A 17,230-nucleotide genomic window follows, 5' to 3' on the forward strand; every position below is an offset into this window, starting at 1 on the left:
CCTGACTTCCCATCCCCTCTTCCGTATTCCCTCTCAAACCCCATCTGCCATGACTGATGGAGGAGAGAAGGGGAAAGGAGAGAGGGCCGAGGAAGACAGGGACCGGGCTAGGCTGATGGAGTGGTAAGCATCATGAGCCCTGTGTAAGAATGGGCAGCACTGGTGCCCAGCAGATCTAGAAGCTAAAGGCTGGGGTCCTTTAGTTCAGAGTCAAAACTAACTCCCAGCTCAAGCCATACTCCAGGACTTCTCTTCCCTACATGCCTCCACCCCAGTTCTGCTTGGGATTCCCAGATCCATCGTACCAGAAGTAAAGAGGTAAGCCATAGGAGAGCGCATGAAGAGAAATGAAGAAGCGGCAGAGAGATTCAACAGAATGCAGCTCCAGTTCAGTTTCATTTACAGTTTCTTGACTGCTTCCCCTGAAAAGCTCCAACCCCCCCCCCCCCCCCCGGCCGTGCCTGCCCTGCTTTGTGCCCGTAAGGGTTCCATTCTGTCGCTAGCCTACATCAGAGCTCTTTCCCCCTGGGGAAGATAGGTGTCAGTCTAGGTGCCTGGGCCTTTGTTCAACAAACATCACTGAGCACCAACTGTATGCCAGTCAGTGCTCTAGGCAAGGTGATTCAGAGATGAACGAGAAAGATGGTTCCCATCAAGATGCATCTTTCAGGAGGGCGCCTGGGTGGCTCAGTTGGTTGAGCGACTGCCTTCGGCTCGAGTCATGGTCCTGGAGTCCCAGGATCGAGTCCCGCATCGGGCTCCATGCTCAGCGGGGAGTCTGCTTCTCCCTCTCCCGCTCCCCCCATCTTGTGCTCTCTCTCTCTCTCTCTCAAATAAATAAATAAAATCTTAAAAAAAAAAAAAAAAAGATGCATCTTTCAGGAGCAAAGTCCTACGTAAAGAAATCCAGAAAGGCTTTCCAAAGAGAGTTCACCAGACACTCAGAGCTACCAGGGGGTCTAAGCTTTGAAACAGACTGACACATGTGCTTAAACTCTAAAGTTCCTTAAGCCTGGCAACTCAGATCCTCCGAGTATATGCTTAATCTTTAAGGACGCCGGTTATCATGCAAGGAAGTTAAACGTTTCATCTTAACATGCCAACTCTGATTAGCTGGTAGTGATTGCCTAGAATCCTGTCTTCAGGACTGTGGAACCTCCATCAAGGCTCAAGCAGGAAAAGGGGCTGTGGGAGATGAACGATGCCTGCCACATATATTTAAGGGATGAGTGAGGACAAATGTGCTACATATTACTGTCCCAGCCTTATTGCAGATCCTCCTATGGTTTCTATGGTCGTTTCATACCTGTTCATTTCCCACCTAGGCAACAAGTTCTAGAGAAGGCAGCATTGTGCAGTGGAAGGAGCACTGGAAGCTGAGTACGGCATGGTGGAATGGAATGAGCATGAGGTGTCCAGAATCAGAGAGGCATGGCTTTGGAGCTGGGCATCCACACTGTTCTACTGATGCTGCCCATGGTACAGTGGATTCTTGTTTTTCATGGTAGTTATGCTCTATAAAGTCGCTACAATACTGAATTAGCAAATACTGAACTATTAGTCCCAGGAAATACAGGGTTAGATTCCTGTGGGCCCCCAGTCATGACATTTTCATCAACCAGTCAATGTATAACTTCGTTTTATGTTTGTTTCTGTTTAAAGACAGACAATTTAATACATATTATTGGTTCATTAACACTGACCTCACAACCAGCAGCACTATAACTCCTGCCTAAACAAAGCTTACCGAACACATTTTCTCTGTAAGGCACGTCATGGCCTTCCTGTGCTTAGGAGCACAGACAGCACTTCAACGTTACACCTGGGGGCCATCTGAAATAGTGACGTCACCAACAACCAGCACAAAATGTGAAAAATGTGGCACTAAATAGACTGGAAAAGGGAACCTTGTTAACAGTGTGGGAGCTGAAACAGAAAGGCCGAGTATTGCCTTTTTGATGTTAGCTGGGAACGTGTGCCTAAAACAATTCAATTTTTTCACCACTCTGCACACATCTGTGAACACTGGGAAAGCACCTCGGGTATTGATGTGGGGTGACAAATAAATTTTAGGGAGTAGGCAAAGGCAAATTTGCAAATTCAGATTCAGTGAATAACGAAGGTGGGCCATACTTACCCACTGTGAGCCTCCGGAATGCTACCTCTCTGACCCTACAGATTAAAGGAGACAAGGTATGTAAAATGCTTCACATGATTCCAGCTAGTTCTTTACCCAAATATTTGCATTTTCACCTTTTGTACCTTGTCTGCCATGCTCGATCCTGAGACATAAGTAAATAGCAAGAAATTTCCAGCTAAATGGACCATCCCTGGAGCCTAGACCAAAAATTACTCCCACCAGCTCAAGTAGAAAAGGAGGTAGTTCGAACTGAAACAAAAGGTACTCTCCAGGGGCTCTGAAGTGCAGGGACGAGCCGAGCCGGGATGCCCCCCTCCATCCCGGGATGGGACTGAAACAGGAAGGTGGGATGCTGTGCAGTTATCTCATGTGGCTGCATCATCTGCCATCCCTGCTTCTCTCTGAGTGTCTGCTACACTTTCTGCTTCTCTCGGGAGACAGCTTTCCTTTCTCTGGCTTTCTCGTACCCTCGGACTTTGGGCTCATGTGTGGTTCTGGCTTCCACAGAGCCGATCCCAGCCTGACGTGACACGCTAGGGCACACCTGTAGTCTCTGTCTGTCTAGTGCCGTTCCCCCGCCCCTGGTAACAGAGGAGGTGACTGTACCTCTGGCTCCAGGGTTGGCCCCTGACCCAGGCCTGGCCACTGACTCTTTCTCCTGAGAATCTGATGCTCTCTTAGTTACCTTCTATCACTCCGTCGTTACTTTGTGTACCTTTGTGCTGCCTCGTGGCTTTTGTTCGCTCAGAGCTCTTGTTTATTCACAGCTTCTGCTTACTCATGAAGTCTGAATACTGCCTCTCTCCGTGTCTGTCGGCTACTGCTTTCACACATTGTCTTTTCTTGTTTCTCCAGTTCTGAATCCTGAAAGAGAAAATCACTGGCACAGTTAACTGCCACTTATTTGGACAAAACATTTGTGCCCAGGACACTCTATAGGCTAATGTCCAGCCTATTGATCGGCTATTCCTAGGTAAGTGCCTGCCATCGTCCAATAAGCTGTGAGCAGGGTTGTAGGGGTAGGAAGGGTGCATATGGTATGGAATGCGGTCACCTACCTTTAAGGATTTGGATCAAGCTGGTTATCCTTATACCTAGCTTTTTCGAAAGCCCCAAGTCCAACCTATGAAGAACTCCTATTAGCTCTACTCTTAAAATGTATGTACGTATGTATGTATGTATGTATTTTTAAAGACTTATTTAGTTATTTTAGTGAGAGCGTGCATGGGGGAGGGGCAGAGGGAGAGAGAGTCTCAAGCGGACTCCGTGCTGAACACAGAGCCTGACGTGGGACTCAATCTTGCCACCCTGAGATCGCGACTTGGGCTGAAACCAAGAGTCGGATGCTTAACCAGCTGCGCCACCCAGGCACCCCTCAGAATGGATTTAGAATGTAATCACTTCTCACCATTCCCGTGGCTAGCACTCTCTTCCAAGCCACACTGCCTCTCACTTGCATCGCTGCAGTAGCCTGCTAAGAGGTCACCTGCTTCTACACATGGTCTATCCCTCACATAGCAGCCAGAGTGATTCTTTGAACACCTAAACCAAGTCATGTCATTCCTTTGCTTCACATACTGCAATGGCTCCCCATTTCACTCAGAGCAAGACCCAAAGACCTGGCCCCCATTATACTCTGACCTCATCTTTACCACTTCCCCCTTGCTCACCCCGCTCTAGTCACACTGGTCACCTTGCTTCTCCTCAGATAGTCCAGGCAAGCTCCCACCACAGGGCCTTTGCTCTAGCTGTCCCATCAGTCTGAAGCACACTTCTACCAGATACTGGCCTCACTAACTCCTTTAGGTCTTTACTCAAATCTCACCTTCTCCAAGAGGCCTGCCTGACCAACATATTCAATACTATACCTTTAGTATCAAATGCTGTACGTCAGAACTGGAGTATTAAACACTATAGTTCCACACATGTCCCTTCCCTCTTATCCTTTAGTACTTTTTGTTCCTGTACTTATCACTCTCTAACATAGTCTAAATGATGCTTATTATTTATTGTGTGTCTCCCCCAGCTAGAATGCGAGTTCCACAAAGACAGAGATCTTTGTCTGTTTTGTTCCTTGATGTATACTGAGGGTTTAGAACAGTGCCTGGCCCAAGCACTCCATAAATATTTGCTGAATTGAATTGAATTCCTCAGTAGGGAGCTATACACATGGCAGGTACACTAAGGTTTCCCTATACAATAGAAAATATCTCTTTCAGGGAAATGTATAACACTATGTGCACATATTAGAGAAGAGGAAAAGTCTCAGATCCATCTTCTAAGCTCCCATTTAAGAAACTAGAAAATGAGGGACGCCTGGGTGGCTCAGTTGTTAAGTGTCTGCCTTTGGCTCAGGTCATGATCCCAGGGTCCTGGGATCAAGCCCTGCATTGGGCTCCCTGCTCAGCGGCAAGCCTGCTTCTCCCTCTCCCACTCCCCCTGCTTGTGTTCCTGCTCTCGTTATCTCTCTCTGTCAAATAAATAAACAAAAATCTAAAAGAAAAAAAAGAAACTAGAAAAAGAGCAAAATAAACCCAAAGCAAAAGAAAGGAAATAACAAATAGCAGAAATAGATTTTTATTTTTTTTAAATTTAAAAGGGTTTTATTTATTTATTTATTTATTTATTTATTTATTTAAAGATTTTATTTATTTATTTGAGAGAGAGAATGAGAGATAGCACGAGAGGGAAGAGGGTCAGAGGGAGAAGCAGACTCCCTGCTGAGCAGGGAGCCCAATGTGGGACTCGATCCCGGGACTCCAGGACCATGACCTCAGCCGAAGGCAGTCGCTTAACCAACTGAGCCACCCAGGCGCCCCTAAAAGGGTTTTATTTAAATTGCAGTTAGTTAACATATAGTGTAATATTAGTTTCAGGAATACAATATAGTGATTCAACACTTCCATACATCACCGGGGGCTCATCACAAGTGCCCTCCTTAATCCCCATCATCTATTGCACCCATCCCCCCACCCACCTCCCCTCTGGTGACCATCCGTTTGTTCTCTATAGCTAAGAGTCTGTTTCTTGGTTTGCCTCTCTCTCTCTTTCTCCTTTTTTCCCTTTGTTCATTTGTTTTGTTTCTTAAATTCCCTATGTGAGTGGAAACATATGGTATTTGTCTTTCTCTGACTTATGCTTAATATTCTCTAGCTCCATCCATGTCATTGCAAATGGCAAGAGAAATTAATGATTTTTTAAAAAATACTATGAACAACTCTACACACATTTGACAACTTAGATGAAATGGAGTAATTTGTTGAAAAACACAAACTAACACAACTCACGCAAAATGAAATAGGTCATTTGAATAGCACTGTAACTATTTTTTTTAAGATTTATTTATGTATTTTAGAGAGAGAGAGAGACAGCACGAGTGGGAGAGGCAGAAGGAGAGGGAGAGAGGATCTCAAACAGACTCCACACTTAGCATGGAGCCCGATGTAGGGCTCCATCCCAGGACCCTGAGATCATGACCTGAGCTGAAACTAAGAATTGGATGCTTAACTGACTGTGCCACGCAGGTGCTATACCTACTAAGGAAATTCATACCTATCAGGATGGCTAAAATAAAAAGTTAACACCAAATGCTGGTTAGGATGCAGAGAAACCAGATCATTCATACACTGTGGGTAGTACTGTAAAATGGTACAGCCACTCTGGAAAACAGTTTGGTGGTTTCATAAAGCACTAAACATTCAACTACCACACAACCCAGAAACTGCATTCCCAAGTGTTTATCCTAGATAAATGGAGACTTCTGTTCACACAAAAATCTATCCATGAATGTTTATAGCAGCTTTATTTATAATAGCAAAAAGCTGAAAACAACCCAGATGTACTTCAGTGGATGAATGGTTAAACAAATTGGGTATGTCCATTCCATGGAATACTCAACAATAAAAAAAAAGAACACATTATTGATACATGCTAAATTTGGCACGCTAGGTGGAATTACACTAAGTGAAAAAATTAATTTTGCTAGGCTAAAAAAAGAATTATGCGAAGTGGAAAAAAAGCCAAAAAAGTATATGATGTGTGATTCCACTTGTAGAATATTCTTGAAACAACAAAATTACAGAAATGAAGAACAAATTGCTAGCTGCCAGGGATAAAAGCCCCAGTGGGGGTGAGGAGAACTGGACAGAGTTGCCTTATAAAAGGGCAACATGGATTGTTGTGGCGATGGGATGTTCTGTACAGTATCAATATCCTGGTTGAAGGGTGTCTGGGTGTCTCAGTCAGTTAAGCGTCCAACTCTTGGTTTCAGCTCAGATTATGATCTCAGGATTGTGAGATCGAACCCCACATTGGGCTCTGCACTGACCGTGGAGCTTGCTTAAGATTCTCTCTCTTTCTCTGCCCCTACCCAGCATCCCCTTCCTTCTCAAAAAAAAAAAAAAAAAAATTCCTGGTTGTGATACGTACTACAGTTTTGCAAGATGTTACCAGTGGAGGAAACTGGGTGTATTAGTTAGGGCTCTCCAGAGAAACACAACTAATAGGATTATAGATATAGATGTCAATGTTGATATAGATATAGATAGACATAAATATGTAAGAGGAGATTTATTATAGGAATTGGTTCACATGATTATAAAGTCCCATGCATGTATATATTTATTTGTATAATCCTCTACATCAGATATAGGAACCCATTTAGAAGACACCAAAATCACAGTAGTCATCTCTAAGTAGTAGAATTATGAGCATTCTTTTGCTTTCCTTTCTTTTTTTTTTTTAACTTATGGGCATTTTTCTCATTTTTGTATAGTGAACACTTTTTATATGTGCAATTTTCAAAGCACACCATATTTTTAGGACATTATTTAGACCAACCCTTAATCCATGCCTTGAAACCTGTAACCAATCTCCAAATAATTAGTCATTTCAGTCTTTCATATCATAGAAATCAATATTTTCCAAAGCAGTCCATGCAGCTCTAATTATTAAAAATGATGAAAGGTTGAAAGCAAAGGTCTGTATTGCCTGTGCCTTCAGAGGGTTTAAGGCCATGGATTTGGTCCTAGCACAGGTCATTTAACTTGGGTCATTCATGAGGGAATACGGGAAAGGTACACCCCCCCATGGCTCACAAGCACCACACGCTACTCAAACATTGTCCACAAGAGACACAAACACGTGAAAGCAAACAGGTGACACAAATCCATCTCTGCTGTGCACCCCTTCTCACACTGGACAATTCCTCATTTCCTCAAGTGGTCAGCAGGGAACATAAACAGATTTTAAAATATGTAGTTGTTATCACCAACAGCCAGAAATGAAAGTGTAAAAAAAAAAAAATCCATTCACAACCAAGACCCCAAATCCCCACTAAATATTTTAACATCTACCTGACAAAAACTATAAAGAAAACTTCAAAACCTTGATGACACAGTAAAAGGAAATCAGACAAGATGGAGAGTTAACCTTGCTCATAACTGGAAAGACTAAACAAATGTTAAGGTAACACTTCCCGTTCACAGATTTAATGCAAGGCTAATTAATGGAGCATTAAGAGTTTTACATATAAAATGCAAAACAGTTGTAAAACGCACCCCCAAAAAAGCATACAGAAATGCTTGTGTTCTGGGAGGAAAAAAGATAATGTTGCAGAACTTCCCTTTCCTGGATTTAAAAGCATTGTGATGCTATAGAGCAGCAATGATCACAACTCCCGGGCAGCTCAACTCCCAAATGGAGGGTCTGTTCTGAGTCAGCGCAGTGACGGAAAACATGGGGGAAGAGGCCGAGGCTGATGACCATAATGGGTGTCTTGGGAGGGTTTGTTTGTGAGACAAGGTAGCTCAAGTAAAAGGAGGCTTATTTTAAGACTATAAAAAGTAATTTCACCTCACTGAGGATGGAAACAGAATCGTAGTCTCACTGCATGAAAATTATGAACCAAGGCAACTCTCTCTAGATCTCAAGAACCCTTCCTAGTGCCTCTGCAATCCCCCAGCTCTGAGCACTGGCTGGGTGACAGCACCTCCCACTTACCCCCGGAGTTCCAGCTCCTGCAGCCCTGGCAGCCTTGGAGGATGCTCATGCCACCTCTTCACTGTGTGTTCACCCAGTCTCAGAGGCACTGGCTGTTTCCTGAAATATAAATCTCCAGTTTTCCTAGCTTCCCCTTTTTTGCTTTCCCAGTTTTCCGACAAATTCCCTGAATTAAATCCCTTCCATTTAACAGGTCCACAGTGGTTTCCATTTTCCCGATTGGACCCTGATTGCTACATAGCCAGCTCCAGGGCTGAGCTTAGTTTGGTTTTTTGAGCATTCAAGTGCACAAATCACAAGCTGTTTCTCTTGTGGGCAGATACCCATTTCTGGTCCAAAAAACCACATCCAGGGCATGGCTATTTTGAGCAGATGCTCTGTCACCCCAAACGTTCTGATGCAGCTGAGAATGGGACAGCCCAGAAGCTGGTAGAACTGGGGGTGGGTGGGCAGTATGGAGGTGAAGGAGGGCTGATAATTGAGGCAGAACTACCAAGAGATTTGAACAGTTGCCCAAACACGGAAAGAGCAAAATCTGATATTAGAAATCTAGAAAGAAATCAAAGACTGGTAGTCACTGTGGTAACCAACTGGGTCAAACACCAAAGGCACTATGGTTGCAGTCACAGGTAGAAGGTTCCAGGAATAGGACTGAGACGGGCCGGGACAGAAGTGGACATTTCAGAATTGTCAGGGGCAGCTATGCAGAAATGAGCTTACACAGAGGGCTTGGACGGTGTCAAGCATAATCACAGAAAGGGACTTGAGAGGAATTACAATTTGTCTGAGTCTGCCTCCAATGTGACATATTCCCCAACCCGCCCCTTCTTCTTCTTATTTTCCTAATAATTGCCTTTTATTTCATGATTGATATTTTTGTTTTCTTCATTTTGTTTGAAGAGTTTCTCCATTTTTTATTGGTATGTTAATAACCATACATTATATCATTAGTTTTTGATGTAGTGTTCCATGATTCATTGTTTGCGTATAACACCCAGTGCTCCGTGCAGAACGTGCCCTCCTTAATACCCATCACCGGGCTAACCCATCCCCCCACCCCCCTCCCCTCTAGAACCCTCAGTTTGTTTTTCAGAGTCCATTGTCTCTCATGGTTCATCTCCCCCTCCGATTTCCCCCCCTTCATTCTTCCGAGTTTCTCCATTTTTAAGCAATGAAGTGATGTGTTAATTTTAATGTACTATATATTAGAATTTATAGATAAATGACAAGAAAAGTATGAAGTTCACCTGTAATCCAACCATCCACGGTTAAACTTCCAGACTTTTTTGTCTCCATATTTACATGCATATACCTATGGTCATATGCATATATTTTAGAGGGAAGAGGTTTATAGTAGTAGATTTTTTTTTAAAGTAGACCAACCGGGGGTACCTGGGTGGTGCAGTTGGTTAAGCATCCAACTCTTGGTTTCAGCTCAGGTGGTGATCTTGGGGTCATGGGGTTGTGGGGTTGTGGGATTAGCCCGAGTTGGGCTATACACTCAGCAGGGAATCTGCTTGGGATTCTCTCTCCCTCTGCCCTTCATCGCTCCCCTCTCTCAAATAAATAAACAAATCTTGAAAAAAAAAAGTAGACAACTGACCAAATTAAAAATTGCAGAAATAAATTCAAACCTACACAATAATACATGAAAAATTTGTTGAAATAAACAAAAAATAAATGAATCCCTGTTAAGCCAGAGGAGAAACTAGATATCATTTAAAAGAATATAAATATATGACCCCATTTACATTATTTGCCACAATAGCTTTCTTTGGAGGAGTTAAACTGAAATCGATTTTCATTTGAAGATAAAAGATTCAAAAATTTGTCATAAAACATAGAAGACAATCCAATAATATTCCTTTCCTCAAAGAAAATAAGGTATCAATGTTGGAATATTGAAGCACTTAAGGAAATCATTACTGGCAAGGTCAGTGTGGTTTTTATGCTATAAAACACAAAGCCAACTATTTAATTAAAAAGTGAATTCAAGATAAAGAGCAATGGAATGAGAAACCACTGAAAAGTCAAATAAAGTTTATTATCTATAATATATAAGGGACTGATAGAAATATTAAAACTCAGTACCCATTTAGGGAAAGATAAATAGCCAAAAGCTATAAATAACAAAAAATACAAAAAGTAAATAAACACTTGGAAAAACTCTCTGCCTCACTAATAATTAGGAAGCTGAATTTAAAACAATGATGAGGTGACAATTCATTCTACTTACAAAAATACAAGTGAGAAAAATCGAATGTTAGCATAGTAAGGGGTAAACAGGCATTCGAACATTGCTTATAGCACTTGAGATTAAGAAAACCTTCCTAAAAAGCAACATGGGAATATACCTGTTAATTCCACTTTGGGGGTAAAAAAAAAAGAGAAAGATTTTTGAAACTGCGTTGTTTTTTTTTTTAAGATTTTATTTATTTATTCATTTGAGAGGGAGCCAGCAAGAGCAGGAGCTGGGCAGGGGTGGGGGGTGGTCAGAGGGCCCCAGGGAGAGGGAGAAGCAGACTCCAGGCTGCTGAGCAGGGAGCTGATGTGGGACATGGGGCTTGATCCCAAGACCCTGGGATCAGGACCTGAGCTGAAGGCAGACACTTAACTGACTGAGCCACCCGGGCGCCCCTTAAAAATTGTCTTTTAAATATGCATTACTTATTGTGAAAAACTGGATATAAGTCAAATGCCCCAAATAGAGGGAATAAGTCATTATGAAAACATTGATATATTAATATGGAAGAATACTGAATTATAATAAAAATAATAAATCTATGAACAATGTGTATTCATGGAAAAGAAAAAACAGAAATTAAAATGTATGAAAACAACTTCTCATTAAGACTACATAAACATTATGTCTATACAACAATAAAGATTTTGTAAAAGCAAGCAGAATCTCATAAATGGTGAATATTTTATGATAAAAGCCTTCTTTGTACTTTTTGTTGATCTGTTTAGAAATTTTTTGCCTGGATCAACATAAAACCATAAAATATGCAGTTTTCAATGAATTTTCCAAATAATCAACTATGAAATTTGGCAGGTGATACATCTCACAAATCTCTATCCTAACTCCAACTCATCCCCATTCTAGAACCTCAGAATACCTGAAATTTAGAACAGAAACTCCTACCATTTAGTCATTGTAGTGGATTCTGTGGTAGGCTGCCTCCCTAGATCTCCCATTCCGGACTGAGGCACTCATCCACCCCCCCCACCCCCACTCCACCAATCCTGTTTCAGGGGAGTTGGGTGACAATTCTCAGGAGAGCGTCTCTTCAAGAACTGCCCTCCCAGGCTAGGTTGCTCAGGGTACCTAAGTGGCTCAGCAGGTTAAGTGTCTGCCTTTGGCTCAGGTCATCATCCCAGTGTCCTGGGATAGAGCCCCACATCGGTGGGGAGACTTCTCCCTCTGTCTGTAGCTCCCCTTGCTCGTGCTCTCTCTCTGTGTCAAAGAAATAAATAAATATCTTTAAAAAAAAAATTGCCCTCCCTCAAAGAAGGTTGTGCCCCTTCCTTGAGGGCAGCCTCTTTTAATGTCTGGCCAATGATGGGGGAGGGGGAGGATAATAAAGGCCAGACTCCCTTGCCTCAAGAGGTATACCTCTGATGGGTCATCACGGCCCACAGCTCCCTATGGGAGCCTTTGTTGCAACTGCATTCACTGTTTACTTCTCCCTCTGTCCAAACTGCCATCAAGAGATACCAAGCCTGAGCCCCCAATACAGCACCATTCTTTTGAGAGAGCAACCAGCCACTTGATGACAAGTTGATGACACCGGAACAGGTAGTCCGGTGTCATCAACTTGTCAATTCATTTTGACAGGAATGGATACATATTTGGGGTATAGGTTTGCCTCTCCTGTCCTCAGGCCTCAGCCAGCATTACCATCTGAGGGCATGCAGAGTGTTTGATCCACCAAACCAATGGAATCCTGGGTAATATTTTTATTGGACCCAGAAACCCATTTCACTACAGAGTAGCTGCAGCAGTGGCCCATGACCCTGGGGTCCACTCTTCTATTTCACATCACGCTACACAGAAGCTGTCAGCTTGAGAGCGATGAAATGGCCTTTTGAAGGTGCAACTGAGCTACCACTCTGAAGGTGATACCTTTCAAAGATGGATACCTATCAAAGATCTTCCGAGATGTTCATGCAAATCAATAATTACTGTATGGGCCTGTGTTCTCAATAGGCATCATACATGGTTCTGAAATTTAAGGGAAGGAAGTAGGAGTGGCTTTGAGCCCTGCTTACATCACTCACAGTGACCCACTTGGGGTATTTACGCTTCTTGTCCCAGCAACTCTAAACTCTGGGTTTAGAGGTCCTGGTGATTGACTAAGAAATGCTTTGCCAATTGTGATGGTAAAGGGAGCTGAGAGTGAGGGAAACAAAAATGGGTCATAGAGTAGAGAGATAAGTGTCAGTTGCAACCTTCAGACCAGGAGCAGTACCAGGGGTACTGACAGCTGTAGTTTGTCCTACTAACCTTCCTCTTCCCCAGCAAAAGAGATCACCTGGGGTACTGGAGGAGTTCTCAGATCTTATTATACAAAGTGAGTGGATCCAGTGCAAAGGGTTTGCTGTAATGGATGCTATAGGGTGCCACTCAGATCCTTCTTTCTGGATCAAGGCAATCATTCCCTCAGCTGCTAGAAATAGCAGCCGATGGCTCTCAGATGAGTGTCTCTTCTGACACTGTCCTCAACCAGAGAGTCACCTTGCCCATATCCAATTGATGTGGTTTTGGAATACAGGTGAGGTTCGGTGGGGTGAGGTCTGGAGCTGATGACCAAGAAAGAACTCTTGAGATATCCTTGGTGCAAAAAGGTGGTTTTACTAAAGCACGGGGACAGAACCCGTTGGCAGAAGGAGCTGCTGCCCTGGGGTTGTGAGGGATGACTGATTATATACTTGGGAGTTGGGGGAGGTAAGGAAAAGGGAGGTTTCAAAAGAACTTTCTTTCTTTTATTTATTTTTTAAAGATTCTATTTATTTGACAGAGACACAGCCAGAGAGGGAACACAAGCAGGGGAAGTGGGAGAGGGAGAAGCAGGCCTCCCGCTGAGCAGGGAGCCCAATATGGGGCTCAGGATTGTTTCCCAGGACTCCGGGATCATGACCTGTCAGGACTGTTTCCCAGGACTCTGGGATCAGGACCTGAGCCAAAGGCAGCCGGTCAACGACTGAGCCACCCAGGGGCCTCTCAAAAGACCTTTCATATGCTAAAGAGATCTACAAGATATCAGAGGCCTTGCCATTATCAAGTTAGGTTGTTTTCCCCTCTAGTAAGGTATTAACTTTAAGATAGTTGGGAGACTTTTGGAAGAATGTCACACCTGTCCCACCCAGGAGTGGGGGGTAGGGGAAGGTTGCAGTGTGTCAGCTTATGCTTTGTCTTCAGCTAGCCTTCTGCTCCCTCATCATAATGACTGGTTCATGCCCAGGTATGAAGATTCAGCCCACTTTGCTCCAAGGCAGGACAGAGTTCCCTACAGGACTGGCTGAAAGGCCTTTGTCGTGACTACACTGCCATTCAACCCCTCCTATCCAGTCTTATTTCCTTCACTCCTCTACTGGTGTCGAATACCTGGGTGCTCCCCGGTAACTTCCTGCATGCAAATCTCCATCTCAGAGTCAGTTTCTGGGCAACTCAGTATGCAACAGTTATATCAGTTTGTTTGTTTGTTTGTTTAAACAGAAAAATACCATCTAACACACAGGCTTTGTGTGGCTATCATATATATAGAAATTAAGAAACCCTGGATGATCTACATCTGGAAAGCTCATTGACCTCACCAGCAACACTGACACTGTTGCTTCTCCTTTTGGAGACTTTGTTTTCCTGGGACCCTGTTGCAGGCGCTGAATACTAGAAGCAGCCAGGAAGCCTTCCAGTTCGGCCTCTGTCTCATGCTCATTTCTCTTCTTCTTCAGCTCTCTGGTTGTGCCAGGCCATCATTCCAGTAAGTTTTTCTATCCTACCTTTCCAGAAAGCTACTGGTAACACTAGCTGTCACTTGTCTCCCTCCACCCAGTCCAGTAAGTTCCAGATGCGGAAGGAGTTGTGGGAATCCCTCAGTGTCACCAGGAGGAGGGGAACTTAAATTCCTCTGGTTACTAATCACCATCTTCTGTTTCTTTCATTTGTCCTCATTGACTTTCTCTCATGATTGACAGAGTTAAGCCACTTCTTACTCCACTGCATCTTCAAGTTCCTATGCCCTCTGGGATTTCAACACCCTTTTATAGTAAATCTCTGTATTGCACTTTCAAATTTTATTATTATTAACTTTAAAATTTTTGAATGACAAAGCTATAAATGAGAACTAAGCTCTTTCCTTCCTTCTTACTTTCCTTCCTTCCTTTAGTACATTTCTTGTGTGCCAACTCTGAGTCATCTCTTAAGTGAAGCTGGGCTATACCTACCCCTATTTAAGGTTATTAAATGTGATATTAGGGACACAACCATTCCTTCTTGCAAATTCCCTAGGGGCCAAAGTTGGCAGCAGATTGCTGGTCTGGCTGAGTCTTGCAGCACATCCCACTGGAACAACAACCCAGAGCTCATGCCCTTGGATGGAGAGCATATTAACAGCATTCTCTTTGTGTAGGAAGGCCTCCAAGTTTTGTAAAGGCCCACTATATTTAGTGTAATAAAGTGAAATGTCCTCGACCAGTAGATTTCTATCAACGGGCCAGTCTTCAAAGGCCAACTGGTCAGGGAGGCTGGAAACCATAACCTAGCCCCCTCTCCAGTGGCTCTTTTCAGACATCAAGCCCTCTTGGACACTTGTAAATCAAGAGCCACATAAAACTGGACCCTCTCCTTCCTCAGCTGACCTTAGTTCTCGAGCCTGGACACACTTCTCAATCTTTCTGCAACCTCCAGGTTTCGGACCTCGGAATTCATTCTCCCAGACGTAGCCTTGCCTCTCCCTCAGGGCAGAGTTTGGGGTCAGCAAAGGAACTAGTCAGGGAACTAGCCCTCCTCTTCAGCACATTATCTCAAAGTACAGTCTTTTCAAATGGAGAAATATGCAGAGAAGGTAGACAAAGACTGTGACTTTTAATACGATTACTCCTCCAGTTTCAGAACCCGTCTTGTTTCTTGTTCGTCTTTTGTACCTGACCATAGGCACCATTTCTCTGACTTTAACTTCTTTTGTTTTGCTCCTGAATCAGGACTCAGGCTCCCTCACACAGGGACAAATCAGAGAAGGCAGAAAGAAGTAAGGTAAACTGAACCACAGAACCCTGGAATACTCTGAAACTGGAGGCATCAGAAGCCCCTGAAGATGGGAATGTGGGGTAGAAAGAAAAGATTGCTTACAAGCCTTTACAATGACCAGTAAAATGCCAGATCTTCTTCCCAACAGCACAGCAAAGTGACTACCCTTCCACCACCCTAGAAGAGGCCAAGCAGTTTATTCTTTTGAGAGGCTGGGTCAAAGGCTCCAGGCACAGTGGAAGACAAGGGAATTAAATGAAAGTCTCTACAAGGAATGATGAACTCCCCTCACCCCACCCTCCAGCCCCTTTCCCCTGATAAGCTCCCAGAAGGCTAGAAGACAAGTTTATAAATTCCCATGCAAAAAATTTCTCTTGACTGACTGACCGGCCTAAGAGAAAAGATCTTTGCATAATGACATTTGGAGGTCCCTCCCCTGCAAATAAGAAATGTGATCAACTGTGAAGCCCAACAGCAGCAAATGAGAAATGTGATCAACTGTGAAGCCCAACAGCCAACAAGTTCTGCCCATTCACAGGGGGCATTTAAGTGTCTCCCTCTTTAATATGAATAGACAGCCATTCATGAGAAGTCAATAATGTGAAATACAAACAAAAAGAGTTCAGAGGGAGAAGACAATGTAGGAAATAAAATTTCAAACACTAAAATTTAAATGTCCTTAGATGAGAGAAAATACTGCATCCATGAGTATTTAAACAGCAAGGACAAGATGCCGTTTAAAAACAAAGCAAAACAAAACCAGGAATGGAGGGAAGGGGCAGTCAGAGCTTTAAAAATAACAATATGAAAAAAATGACAATATGATAGCAGAAATTTAAAAATTCAATAGAAGAGTTAGAAGACAAAGTTAAGACAATTTCCCAGAGGGACTCCCGGGTGGCTCATTTGGTTAAGTGTCTGCCTTCAGCTCAGGTCATGAGGTCCTGGGATCAAGTCTGGCATCGGGCTCCCTGCCCAGCAGGGAGCCACTTCTCCCTCTGCCTGCCGCTCCCCCCCGCATTTGTGCTCTCTTTCTCTGCCAAATAAATAAATAAAATCTATTTTAAAAAATTAAAAAAGAAAATCTCCCAGAAAAAAAATAAAGATATGAAGAACATTACATCAGTTCAAGTGATCCAAAAACTCAATCAAGAGTTCTAGAAAGTGAAAAGAGAAAATGGAGGGGAGGGGAGGGGATGACAAATAAGAACATACATTAAAAAAAGAATATACGTGAAAATTTCTCAAAACTGAAGGAAACGTGTTTTCAGCTTGAAAGAGCCCATTTGTGTTGAGTTCATTCCACACAGTGTATGAAAAGAGACCCTGTTCCAAGGTGCATCGATGTGAATTTCAGAACATTAGGGACAAAGGGAAGATCTCAAAACTTTCCTGAAGGGAGGAAAAAAAAACATGGAAGGTGTTAGCGTCTCAATAGCAAGGTAGAAAGCTAGACAACAAAAAAGCAATGCCTTTAAAATTCCGAGTGAAAATCATTTCCAACCTGTAATCCTATACCCAGACTCTCATTCAAGAGTACTGCTAAAACAAAGGCATTTTCAAACATGTGAGGTCTCAAAAATATTTACCTTTCATGAACTTTTTCTCAGGAAGCTATTGCAGGATGAGTTCCACCAAACCAAGTGCGTAAAACCAAAAGGAAAATATGAGATCCGGCAAACAAGGGACCCAACAAAAGAGAGATGCAGAAGAAATTCCTAAAATGATGTAAAGGGAAAATCTTACTGATGAGGGAGCAGAAGCCTGCCTGAAGACCAAGCAAAAGCGGACACCCTGCAACCTCTCCCCACCCCCCACTCCTGGGTGGGACATGTGTGACA

The 17,230-nt window shown here is 43.2% G+C and overlaps 1 protein-coding gene across 1 annotated transcript in view; it reads right to left on the reverse strand.

Annotated features, from left to right (window-relative positions):
* Positions 1-17,230, reverse strand: part of LOC114219429 (uncharacterized) — a 51,757-nt gene that overhangs the window by 2,305 nt on the left and 32,222 nt on the right. Inside the window, exons 4-5 of the mRNA XM_088017495.1 lie at positions 2,826-3,004; positions 2,138-2,172 (exon numbers count right to left, since the gene is read on the reverse strand). Of these exons, the coding sequence (XP_087873621.1) occupies positions 2,915-3,004 (90 nt within the window). The 3' untranslated portion in view covers positions 2,138-2,172; positions 2,826-2,914. The remainder of the gene's footprint in view (positions 1-2,137; positions 2,173-2,825; positions 3,005-17,230) is intronic.

Source organism: Eumetopias jubatus, unplaced genomic scaffold, assembly GCF_037043125.1.
Source record: "Eumetopias jubatus isolate StellerSeaLion01/CBP00866 unplaced genomic scaffold, mEumJub1_p1.0 scaffold_13, whole genome shotgun sequence".
NCBI classification, from domain to species: domain Eukaryota; kingdom Metazoa; phylum Chordata; class Mammalia; order Carnivora; family Otariidae; genus Eumetopias; species Eumetopias jubatus.